This window comes from Bubalus kerabau, chromosome 16 (genome assembly GCF_029407905.1).
Source record: "Bubalus kerabau isolate K-KA32 ecotype Philippines breed swamp buffalo chromosome 16, PCC_UOA_SB_1v2, whole genome shotgun sequence".
NCBI classification, from domain to species: Eukaryota; Metazoa; Chordata; class Mammalia; order Artiodactyla; family Bovidae; genus Bubalus; species Bubalus kerabau.
The window spans coordinates 33146789-33159567 of NC_073639.1; the positions used below are offsets into that span (position 1 = coordinate 33146789).

General features: G+C 39.0%; 2 protein-coding genes across 6 annotated transcripts in view; both read right to left on the minus strand.

Moving 5' to 3' along the window:
- Positions 1 to 12779, minus strand: part of JADE1 (jade family PHD finger 1) — a 300977-nt gene that overhangs the window by 105203 nt on the left and 182995 nt on the right. For 2 of the 5 annotated variants that reach the window (XR_008703416.1, XR_008703408.1), the window contains 2 exons: positions 5736 to 5824; positions 3814 to 4661 (listed from right to left, as the gene is read on the minus strand). The exons of the other annotated variants lie outside the window; for them this stretch is intronic. The gene's annotated coding sequence lies outside the window, so the exon portion shown is untranslated. Of the gene's footprint in view, positions 1 to 3813; positions 4662 to 5735; positions 5825 to 12779 lie in introns of those variants that run through there. 5 annotated transcript variants of the gene reach the window in all.
- Positions 420 to 11595, minus strand: LOC129630269 (vesicle transport protein SFT2A-like). Its single transcript, XM_055550791.1, has 2 exons — positions 11566 to 11595; positions 420 to 1571 (listed from the first exon to the last, which is right to left on the minus strand). Exons 1-2 carry the CDS (start codon positions 11593 to 11595, stop codon positions 1056 to 1058), a joined length of 546 nt encoding a protein of 181 aa, XP_055406766.1. The 3' UTR covers positions 420 to 1055.

The window sequence follows — 12779 nt, forward strand, 5'->3', positions numbered from 1 at the left end:
ATACTGGTTTGGAAGTTATGATGTTTCATTTCTTTTAGTGATTTCCATTAATTAAAAAAAAAATACTATGGGATTTTTCAAACACATATAAATAGAGTGAATAGTATAAATTTCCCAATGTACCTATTGCCTAGCTTCATCAGGTATAAATAAACTGCCAATTTTGCTCCACCTTTGATTATTTTGAAGAAATCCTAGAGAATACATCAGTTTACCTACATATATGTTACTATGTATCTCTAAAAGATAGGGACTCTTCTAAAAATATATACATAATCACAATGGTAGTACCACACCTAAAAACATTAAAAATAATCCTTTTATATTCTCAAATATCCACTGTTCACAGCTCCTCCATGGCCTTCATTTGTCTTCCTTTTTTCCTTTTTTTTTGGCAGTTTGCAGTTGTTTGGGTCAGTATCTAAATAAGGTCCACACACTGCAATTCTTCAGTAAGTGTTTCAGTCTCTCTCTCCTTTCTCTCTGTTGCCCTTCTTTCTCTCTGTTTTTATCTTGTAATTTGCTCTTTGTTCTTCCCAAGTGTGAGTTTATTTCAAAATTATGAAGATTTATATATTATTTTTTATTACATATAATAAAGCAATTTTTAGCTTAAAGTAAAAACTTTCACATTTAAAGTTTTTATTTTAAAAAGTTTTTTTAAAAATGTAGACACTTAAAAACCACCAAAAAGGCTGAATATATCTTGCAGCATAGGCTTATCCTTAAATATTCACATCCCAAATGCTGTTTAGAAAAGATTTTAAAACTGGCTAAAAATCATTTACAGTTGGCAATGATTAAAATCTCCTTGTCTCTGGATGAATAGATTAATGACATATAATGAATTTACTGTCACAAGCATTTAACAGTTTAATCAGTATGTAGTTTTTATCAATATACAAAATGGTCTTAGATGATCAGTGAAGTTGTTCTGGAGTGAATACTGTGTCAGGAAAAGTACACTTCACCAAAAAGAGAACATCAAAAAAAAAACCCAGAACACCAACTTTCAAATGGTCTTTTCAAAAAGTTTCCCTCTTACCAAAGAGCTTTCAGCTCAGGAGAGAAGAACAGCACTCAATTACTACAACCCTTGCATATGGGATGTATGGCAGACTATACCAGGTCGTCAACAGGAAATGCAATATGCAGAATAATATAGCCAGCCCCTTCTTATGCCACCAAAAAGCAGTGCACGGTGTGAGCACCAAACACAAAAGTATAATAATTGTTGGAAGCAATCTCATTGTTTCAAACATTTTCTTCAGTTGTTTCATGGGTCCCATTAAAAAGCATGTACTGGCTAAGGCAGCAGTATATCCAAAGGTATAAAACACTTCAAAAAGCCTTATGCCTCCAGGGAGCCACAGCAATCGAGTTCCAAGGATGGAGAAGATGCCGCTGACAACGCACATTGCAAACCACTTCAGCCTGGTGTTGAAACTAAGGGATAAGGCATCAAGGAGCTGCATGGTCAGGCCCTGCTCCTTGTTGTCCTGGACACTCAGGACCCCCAGCAGCTTCTCCACGGCCCCGCTCTCGGGCCACAGCAGCGGCAGCTGCCCTGCCTGCCCTTCTCACCCGCTGAGAAATCTTGTAATTTGTTTTTTAAGTGAAGAAACTTTTTTTTTACCTACTAAGTTTCCCCCAGTCTATGTTTTGCTGACTGCATCCTTTAATGTTTTTTAAGAAAATATATTCCACTGTCTCTTATGTTTCCTGTGAAATTATAGTTAGATCTAAAGTCTGGAGCAGATTCAGGCCTTTGTTTATTTATGTGTGGTGTTTGTTGGCAAGATAGCTTCATGGATGGAGCTGCACACGTGTATCAGGAGACATATAATGTTCAATTATGACATTACCAGATACTGATGGTCACTAATCTGCTGCTGTTAAGTCACTTCAGTCGTGTCCGACTCTGTGCGACCCCATAGACGGAAGCCCAACAGGCTCCCCTGTCCCTGGGATTCTCCAGGCAAGAACACTGGAGTGGGTTGCCATTTCCTTCTCCAATGCATGAAAGTGAAAAGTGAAAGTGAAGTTGCTCAGTCCTGTCCGACTCCTAGCAACCCCATGGACTGTAGCCTACCAGGCTCCTCCATCCATGGGATTTTCCAGGCAAGAGTACTGGAGTGGGGTGCCATTGCCTTCTCCGGGTCACTACTCTAGAATCAGTTAATTAGAGGATACATATGATGATATATTTTTCTTTTTCCTTCTTTATTAGCTGGGATTTTTTTTTTTTTTTTGTAGAAACAACATTTCCCCCATCAAATACTGAGTTACACTGAAATGCAGATAATATGGGAAAGATAGGATAAGTTCTTAATTCTGTCTATTAATCACATTTTAAATTAGCTAGCTGGTTCTAGCTTCCTTTAAAGGTGATCAATAAAATTGAGAGTCTGTATTTGTGGGTGGGGAGGGGAAGAATCTCATTGTGAATTAATGGATTCAAACATAAACTGTAAGCAAATAAATAAAATGGTGTGGTTTAAACCAATAATTTTGGAGTCGTTTGTAACACAGCATAACATAACTGCAGCAGACCCCTTTCATTTAAAGAGAAAGCTTTGTGAATAAAGGCGTTCATTAAAGCATCTGTCATTATCCTTTTTGCTGCACCCATGAGCTAGCATGCCATCCTTGATGGGCAGGTGGCATTGCCATTAGTTCTAGAAATCACTCCCCATTTGTGCCCATCCAGGTTGCCTGATCACTCCATGTTTCCCTCATGTCTTGTTTACATTACTGCCTCATGGATCATGTACTACATTTGCCTCTCAAGAGGCAGCCCCTTGCCCATGGCCAGGTTATCTGGTTTCTGCCATTGCTTCTAATTCACTAGTGACTCATTTATTTCAAATCAGATGTCCAGGAGGCTCTTTTCCTGAAGACAGAACTTTAAGCAGAACTGGTCAGTCTCTTTCAGTCACAAAAAAGCCATATTTAATTTGCAGGATACTTTTGATATTACTAGAACTGTATTCCTGTCCAAATGACAATGATTTGTGTGCCATTTTATTTGAGTATGAGGCATTGACATACAGCTTTCTTAATAATCAGTCTCTGTCTGGGAGCCTATGGACTGATGGTAGGGCTAAACAGAATAATATTCTTACAGTAAATTTTTTTTTTTGTACTAAAATTTTAATGGCTATGTCTAGAGACTTCTTGAGTATCCAGATCTCCAACATTCTGTAATGAAGACATAACTAGATTGTTTACTAGCTAAGTGAATCTCACCCACCAGCTTTCAAGCTTGACCGATTCTTTTCTGCAAAGTACTTTAAAGGCATCATCTCATCTAACTCTCACAAAATCCCTAGGAAATGGGATTCCTGATTACAGATAACAATACACCAGCACTTTTCAGGTCACCTGCAAATAGCAAAGCTGTAAAAGTTAAATCAAAATGTGCTAGGGGTTTGCCCCACTGACTCTAGTCTAAGTATAGATCATTCTCATCATCAAGGTAGGTTGGAACCCTAACTAGGCACTAGGGGGGCTACTAAAAAGGTATAAAACAGAACCTGTAACTTTGGTGCTCTTAGCCCTTTGAACTGTTAGCTAAATGAATGACACATACTTGCTGACTGCTCTGTGGACACTCCCATGGTTTTGGTGTGTATAAATTCCCCACAAGTGAAGGGGGGTAAAAAAAGCTAATCCTAGGCAGAGGTGCTGGGTAGAGAGAAGCAGAAGAAAGAAACCAAAGAAGAAAGAAGGCTCTTTGACATAATAAGACTTATCCATAGACCAGGTATATATAACTCAGGCCAGAAGGAAATATAGTAGACTTACATTGCTCCTTTCTATGTGTTTTATTGTAGTACCATAAGATTGTAGGAAGAACAAGAAAAACACTGAAACACCATAACAACAATGTTCTGATGGGCAGCTCATCCCCTCATGGTGATGTTTTCTTTGATCAAGTTGCTAATGTTATGATTGAGAGGGAGGGTGGTTGTGGGGTGGGGTAGTAAGGATACCCAGGAATAGTTCTTAGAAATCCTTGATCAGGTTCAGTAGCATCTTGCTAAACCTCCAGCCTGGTAATGTATATACAGTCTTATGCAAAAACACAGACACACTCTTCTGCCCTGGTCTGCTAGCAAAGAGAAGGCAGCTTATAGCTGCAGAGAAAGCTCACGTTACAAAGACTTCATTACTTTTACAAAATATGCACCCAAGGACATTTACTAGTGTATTGAGAGCTATTATCATAAATAATTAAAACTAAACTATTCTTCTCTAAATAAATGTATAAAGTACATTGGGTGATTCCAAGCACTAGGCTTTCTCAACATACTGCTTTGTAGACTTACAATGCAAAAACCCACCCAGGCCATTAAATTCACATTCCTGATTTTTCCAGAGAGATTTTATAAAGCAAATTTAGATGGGGCACAAGAACTCAGGACATAGAACTCATGCTTTCTAGTTGGTCCTTTCATCCTATGGTAATTATTTACAAGGAAGTGAAAATGTTTATAGACAGCTTTGCAGAAAGGACTCTCACAGTAGTATTTTACACAAATACTCTGATGCACAGTTCAAAAAGCCTGTGTGTCAAGCAACATGACATTTCTTAAGCATCACTGCTGTCTTGGAAGCCATTGTAATTTGCGTTGAGGAGTTTTCTTCTGCAGTCTTTCCTACTCAAAGAACATAAAATGAACAGACATCACAAATCCACACTATGACCTAAAGGATTTCCTATGCTCATGAAACTAACATGCACTCTGATCTGTTGCTCAAACAGTAAACTGGATATTTAATAACTGCTTGACTTGCTCCTACATTAGTCCTTGAGGAGACTGAAGTTGCCTTGAGAGTGAAAAGCTATTTTAGGGTTGATTTCTATAGGCAGGATTCTCCATATTTGGTTGATCAACTTCCAAGCTTATCCTGATTTGAGTCTTCTGAAGATGAGTAGCTTTCTGGGGTTCTGAGATATCCCAGAAACCCTGAGGTCCTCTAGAGTTACTCTAACCCAGTTAAATTCTCAAATCTGAACTTTAATTCAAAAGCAGCTTGCAAAGAATCTAACCGAGGTTTTTATTCCTGGGGTCTCTTTAAGCCAAACTAGAGCTCTTCTTCCTCCATCCCTCTTCAATCTTTACACTTGGCAGAAACCTGCTGAAGAACGCAGGCTCTGTATTTTGTAGCTCTGTTACCTAAAGACTGTAAGCACTCGTGTGGCCTCCAAATCAAAAGAATTCATGCTAGATTTTAGGAAAACTCATGTCATATAAACATCATTTTCAAAAGTTAAATTCATAACTACAGGATAAGCAAAGAGAAGATTGATATGGTACAGAAAGTGAAAGAGTTTCTCATTCTTGGTTGACTCTTTGTGACCCCATGGACTTGTAGCCCACCAGGCTCCTCTGTCCATGGAATTCTCCAGGCAAGAATACTGGAGTGGGTTGTCATTTCCTTCTCCAGGGATCTTCCCAACCCAGGGATTGAACCCAGGTCTCCTGCACTGCAGGCAGATTCTTTACCAGATTCTTTACCATTTGAGCCATGAGGTGTGGACTTCATCTTATATATCCTGAAGCTTAGTATCAGTAATCAGAGATGGTATAGCAAAACGAACTACAAGCTTCATTTTGCCCAAACTGTTAAACCCATCCTCTCTCAGTTTTTTCATGAAAGTTGCGGTTAATGTGGTCTTCTGACTTGCCCTATTTCCTTCCACTTCAACCATGTCACCCACCACTAACCTGAGCAGGATTATAGTAGTTTAGGATGTTCAAACACATGTGTTGAGTCCACCTTCTGGTCTTGATTTCTGCTTATTCTTTCTCCTTCCCTACAAAATTTGAGAGAAATACATAACCCTGAAGACATATTTGGGTTAACTGTATCAAAATGGCTCAATAAAAACATCATATTTCAGACTTCCCTGGTGGTCCAGTGGTTAAGAATCTGCCTGCCAATGCAGGGGACATGGGTTTGCTAGCTGGTCCGGGAAGACTCCACATGCCACAGGGCAACTAAGCCCATGTACCACAACTACTGATGCTTTCAAGCCCTAGAGCCTGTGCTCCACTGTAAAACCACACACTGAAACCAGAGAGCAGCCCCCGCTCACCACAACTAGAGAAAGCCCACGTGCAGCAACAAAGATCCAGCAGAGCCAAAAATAAGTAAACACAGTTCTTAAAAAGATCAATTTAAGAAGTGTCACATTGGACACATTTGTATTCCATCGTATGTAAGATGTTCTATTAACCATTCCATCATGGATTGTACATACTAAGAGGAGCATCATCAAAAGGTGACCAGCCAGAAGAAGGCAAAACCACCAGGGTACATAGTGAGAAGCTGAGGAGTAGGGATAGCGAGATTTCAGAGGCACTGAAAAGCCTTCTCAATCCAAACTGTCTTCTGTTATTGGTTCCTATCACAGACTGTTTCCACCATGGTGTTTGAAAAAAGTCACCTTACCCTCCCTTTGGGTTAAATAAGGCTAGAAAAATATGTGGCACCCCCCTGCCATCACTCCCCATTCCACTCTCAGGGTAGACAGCACTAACCCATTATGATTTTCTGTTCTGCTAAATGCAAAAGTGTCACTCAGAGAGCCACTACCAACTGTTGGTGTTAGCCTCCGAGAAGAAGCTGCTTGCTATTCTGAGATTAAGGCTTTGAAGTCTTAAAAACTAAATGAAATGTCAGACATAATGTCATTCTTGGGCATAAAAACTGTAAATCTCAAATGTTTGTATTAACAGATTATAAAACCTGCAAAAATGGGAAAGTATTTGGCAGTGAAGAGAGAAAGGAAATGTCGGGATATGAATTGGGGGCAAGGAGTAGCTCTCTGTAAAATATTCTGAAAACGGGAAGATTAGTCTGCAATATGAATAATCACTCTCTCCACTGTCTGTCTGCTACAGATGAAGTTTTCATAAAGCAGTAATTTTTCAGAATGAAAACATTAAGATTTCCAATCCATTTGTTACTCAGTTTTACTTAATCAGAGACTAAGATATAATGTGTTTTTATAAATACTTAAAATGTAGACAGAATGGAGAGATCAAGAAATGATTTTATTTTCAATAGTAAGTTTCCCATTTCACCTCTCCTGTCAAGTTTGTCCTGCTCTACAAGCGCAAAAGTGAAGAAAACTGTTGAAGGATAAGTTTAGAAGGCAGGAAAGTGTGATACAAGGTAAACACATAAAACCTGGTGAAACAGAAGTCAAAGAATCTTAGTATAATTACAGCAGCAGGAGCTTTCACTCTCAGGGGACTGGGGGAGGCTGACTCTTCCAGTGTTCAGAGTTAGAAGTCTGCGATTTGGGGGACTGCTTCTGGATTCTGCGTGGGGGCAGGGAACTGGAATTTGTGCTTAAGTCAAGTGCTTTAGTAACAAGGTCGGTTAGACCCACCTGGATTAATCCATTTGGGCTGCTGTAACACAACAGCACAGACTTGCTCCTTGACTACATTTTAGACTCCTTGGAATCTCTTCTGGACTCGTTGTCAACTATGGCCCCCAACTTTGCTGTACAGCTTAAATGTATCAAGAATCCTGTTAAGTCAGTGTAGAGAGAAATCTCCCACCCGTGATAACGGATCACCATAGCCTGCCTTTAGCAAGAAATCTGTTAAGTCAATTTAACAATAATCCCCCCTACTCTTGATGCCTCCTCATTAATTTTCTGCCCAGGGACTCATCCCCTCGACCCCTCGCCCACTCCTTGGCTATAAATCTCTACTCATTCTTACTGCATTTAGAGTTGAGCCCAGTCTCTCTCCCCTACTGCCATAGTCTTGATCACCTATCAAAATAGTCCTGAATAAAGTCTTTCTTACTGTTTTAACAGGTGTAGGAACAACTTTTTCTTTAACACTTATGGTGCTACAACTTAGATGTGATCAGATTCATCATCAGACCCTTGGGCTAGAAGTTCTTCCTGGCTCTTCGTTTCAAATGGTGATTTATTCTCTGACTCCTGGGCTGGAAATTTGTTTCCTAGCTCCTTCTGAAGCCTCTTTGTTCTCTCTGTTTGGTTCCTGCTTCCCCCCACAGAACTTCTCAGTTGACTGAAACTACTTGCTAACTACATGCTCCACCATTACTGGACTAACTGTCCACTTCCTTTCGTGTTGGCATGATATTATGAAGGATAATTTGAAACTAAGGATCTCTCTGAACTGACTCACCTAAGACTTCTCCCTTTCCATCACTTCTCTTCCTTTCACCACTTTTCCTTTCCCTTCATTCCTTGAATCTTTTGATAAATCCACCTTCAAACAATGCCTCCTTCACTCCTCTACCTAGCCCTGTTAGAACTTCTCTTTCCCTCAACTCCCTATAGTCAGTAGAATTTTAAGCCTCTGGCCCCATGAGGGCTCTCAAGGGACTCAGGGATCCCCAGAAGCAACTACATGAGGAAGAAAAAAAAAAAAAAAGGCTAATTTTAAACAGATTGGATATTGCATCCACTCAGATGAGCCTTGAAAACATTTAGACAACTGACTGAATATTCCCTCAGTCTCTCACCTAAAATTCATTCCACAGCTTCTTTTTTTTCCTTTTTCTTTTTTTATTGAAGGATAATTGCTTTACAGAATTTTGTTGTTTTCTGCCAAACCTCAACAAGAATCAGCCATAGGTATACATATATCCCCTCCCTTTTGAACTTTCCTACCATCTCACTCCCCATCCCAACCCTCTAGATTGATACAGAGCCCCTGTTTGAGTTTCCTTAGCCATACAGCAAATTCCCATTGGCTATCTATTTTACATATGGTAATGTAAGTTTCCATGTTACTCTTTCCTTACATCTCTCTCTCTCCTCCCCTCTCCCATGTCCATAAGTCTGTTCTCTATGTCTGTTTCTCCATTGCTGCCCTGTAAATAAGTTTTTCCAGTACCGTTCTTCTAGATTCCATGTATGTGCATTAGAATATGACATTTATCTCTTTCTGACTCACTTCACTCTGTATAATAGGTTCTAGGTTCATCCTCCTCATCAGAACTGACTCAAATGTGTTCCTTTTTATGGCTGAGTAATATTCCATTGTGTATATGTACCATCTCTCGATGGACATCTAGGTTGCTTCCATGTTCTAGCTATTGTAAATAGTGCTACAGTGAACAATGGGATATGTGTGTCTTTTTCAATTTTGGTTTCCTCAGGGTGTAGGCCTAGGAGTGGGATTGCTGCGTCATATGGTGCTTTTATTCCTAGTTTTTAAAGGAATCTCCATACCATCTTCCATAGTGGCTGTATCAATTTACATTCCCACCAACAGTGCAAGAGTGTTCCCTTTTCTCCACACCCTCTCCAGCATTTATTGTTTGTAGACTTTTTGATGATGGCCATTCTAACTGGTATGAAGTGATATCTCACTGTGGTTTTGATTTGCATTTCTCTAAAAGACGCTTACTTCTTGGAAGGAAAGTTATGACCAACCTAGATAGCATATTCAAAAGCAGAGACATTACTTTGCCAACAAAGGTTCGTCTAGTCAAGGCTATGGTTTTTCCTGTGGTCATGTATGGATGTGAGAGTTGGACTGTGAAGAAGGCTGAGCGCCGAAGAATTGATGCTTTTGAACTGTGGTGTTGGAGAAGACTCTTGAGAGTCCCTTGGACTGCAAGGAGATCCAACCACTCCATTCTGAAGGAGATGAGCCCTGGGATTTCTTTAGAAGGAATGATGCTAAAGCTGAAACTCCAGTACTTTGGCCACTTCATGTGAAGAGTTGACTCATTGGAAAAGACTCTGATGCTGAGAGGGATTGGGGGCAGGAGGAGAAGGGGATGACAGAGGATGAGATGGCTGGATGGCATCACTGACTCAATGGATGTTAGTCTGGGTGAACTCCAGGAGTTGGTGATGGACAGGGAGGCCTGGCGTGCTGCGATTCATGGGGTCGCAAAGAGTCGGACACGACTGAGCGACTGAACTGAATAATGAGCAATATTGAGCATCTTTTCATGTGTTTGTTAGCCATCTGTATGTCTTCTCTGGAGGAATGTCTGTTTAGGTCTTTTTCCCACTTTTTGATTGGGTTGTTTGTTTTTCTGGCATGGAGTTGTATGAGCTGCTTGTATATTTTGGAAATTAATCCTTTGTCAGTTGTTTCATTTGCTATTATTTTCCCCCATTCTGAGGGTTGTCTTTTCACCTTTCTTATAGTTTCCTTTGCTCTGCAAAAGCTTTTAAGTTTAATCAGGTCCCACTTGTTTACTTTTGCTTTTATTTCCATTACTCTAGGAGATGGGTCATAGAGGATCTTGCTTTGATTTATGTCATCAAGTGTTCTGCCTATGTTTTCCTCTAAGAGGTTTATAGTTTCTGGTCTTACATTTAGGTCTTTAATCCACTTTGAATTTATCTTTGTGTATAGTATAAGGAACACCTCTAATTTCATTCTTTTACATGCAGCTGTCCAGTTTTCCCAGCACCATTTATTGAAGAAGCTGTCTTTGCCCCATTGTATATTCTTGCCTCTTTTGTCAGAACTAAGGTACCCACAGATGCATGAGTTTATTTCTTGGCTTTCTATCTTGCTCCATTGGTCTATACTTCTGTTTTTGTGCCAGTACCATACTGTCTTGATGACTGTAGATTTGTAGTGTAATCTGAAGTCAGAAGGTTGATTCCTTCAGCTCCATTCTTCTTTCTCAAGACTGCTTTGGCTTTTCGGGGTCTTCTGTGTTTCCATATGAATTGTGAAATTTTTTGTGCTACCTCAGGACTTTCCCTGTGTCTCAGCTGGTATAGAATCTGCCTGCAATGCAGGAGACCTGGGTTTGATCCCTGGGTTGGGAAGATCCCCTGGAGAAGGGCATGGCAACCCACTCCAGTATTTTGGCCTAGAGAATTCCATGACTGTAAAGTCCATGGGGTCACAAAGAGTTGGACACGACTTAGCAACTTTCACTTTCACTTTGTGCTAGTTCTGTGAAAAATGCCATTGGTAATTTGATAGGGATCACATTAAATCTGTAGATTGCATTTGGTAGTATAGTCATTTTCACAATATTGATTCTTCCTACCCAGAAACATGGAATATCTCTCCATCTATTTACGTCATCTTTGATTTCTTTCATCAGTGTCTTATAATTTTCTGTGTACAGTTATTTTGTCTCCTCAGGTAAGTTTATTCCTAGATATTTTATTCTTTTTGTTGCAATGGTATATGGGATTGATTCCTTAATTTCTCTTTCTGATTTGTCATTGTTTGTACATAGAAATACAAGTGATTTCTGTGTATTGATTTTGTATTCTGAGACTTTGCTAAATTCACTGATCAGCTCTAGTAACTTTCTGATAGTATCTTTAGGGTTTCCTATGTACCGTATCATGTCATTTGCAAACAGTGAGAGTTTTACTTCTTCTTTTCCAATCTGGATTCCTTTAATTTCCTTTTCTTCTCTGATTTCTGGAGCTAGGACTTCTAGAACTACGTTGAATAATAGTGGTGAAGGTGGACACTCTTGTCTTGTTCCTGATCTTAGGGGGAATGCTTTCAGTTTGTCACCATTGAGAATAATATTTGTCATAGGCTTATCATATATGGCCTTTACCATGTTGAGGTAGGATCCTTCTATGCCCATTTTTGGAAGAGTTTTAATCATAAATGAGTGCTGAATTTTGTCAAAGGCTTTATCTGCATCTATCGAGATGATCATATGGTTTTTATCTTTCAACTTGTTAATATGGTATATCATATTGATATCTGCATATATTGAAGAAGCCTTGCATTCCTGGAATAAACCCAACTTGATCATGGTGTACGAGCTTTTTGATATGTTGCTGAATTCTGTTTGCTAAAATTTTGTTGAGGATTTTTGCATCTATGTTTATCAGTGATATTGGCCTGTAGTTTTCTTTTTTTGTGTCGTCTTTGTCTGGTTTTGGTATCAGGGTGATGGTGGCCTCGTAGAATGAGTTTGGAAGTATTTCTTCCTCTGCAATTTTTTGAAAGAGTTTTAGAAGGATAGGCATTAGTGCTTCTCTAAGTGTTTGATAGAATTCTCCTATGAAGCCATCGGGTCCCGGGCTTTTGTTTTTTGGGAGATTTTTGATCACAGCTTCAATTGCAGTGCTTGTAATGGGGTTGTTCATAATTTCTATTTCCTCTTGGTTCAGTCTTGGAAGATTGAACTTTTCTACAAATCTGTCCATTTTTTCCAGGTTGTCCATTTTACTGCCATATAGTTGTTCATAATAGTCTCTTATATTCCTTTGTATTTCTTCATTGTCTCTTGTAACCTCTCCTTTTTCATTTCTAATTTTGTCGATTTGATTCTTTTCTCTTTTTTTCTTGATGAGTCTGGCTAAAGGTTTGTCAATTTTGTTTATCTTCTCAAAGAACCAGCTTTTAGTTTTATTCATCTTTACTATTGTTTCTTTCATTTCTTTTTCATTTATTTCTGCTCAGATCTTTATGATTTCTTTCCTTCTATTAATTTTGGGGTTTTTTGTTCTTCTTTTTCCAGTTGTTTTAGGTGTAAAGTTAGGTTGTCTGTTTGATGTTTTTCTTGTTTCTTGAGGTAGGATTGTATTGCTCTAAACTTCCCTCTTAGGACTGCTTTTGCTGCATCCCATAGATTTTGAGTTGTCATGTTTTCATTGTCATTTGTTTCTAGAATTTTTTTATTTCCCTTTTGATTTCTTCAGTAACCTGTTGGTTATTTAGAAACGTGTTGTTTAATCTTCATGTGTTTGTGTTTCTTACAGTTTTTTTTCTTGTAATTGATATCTAGTCTTATAGCATGGTGGTTGGAGAAGATGCTTG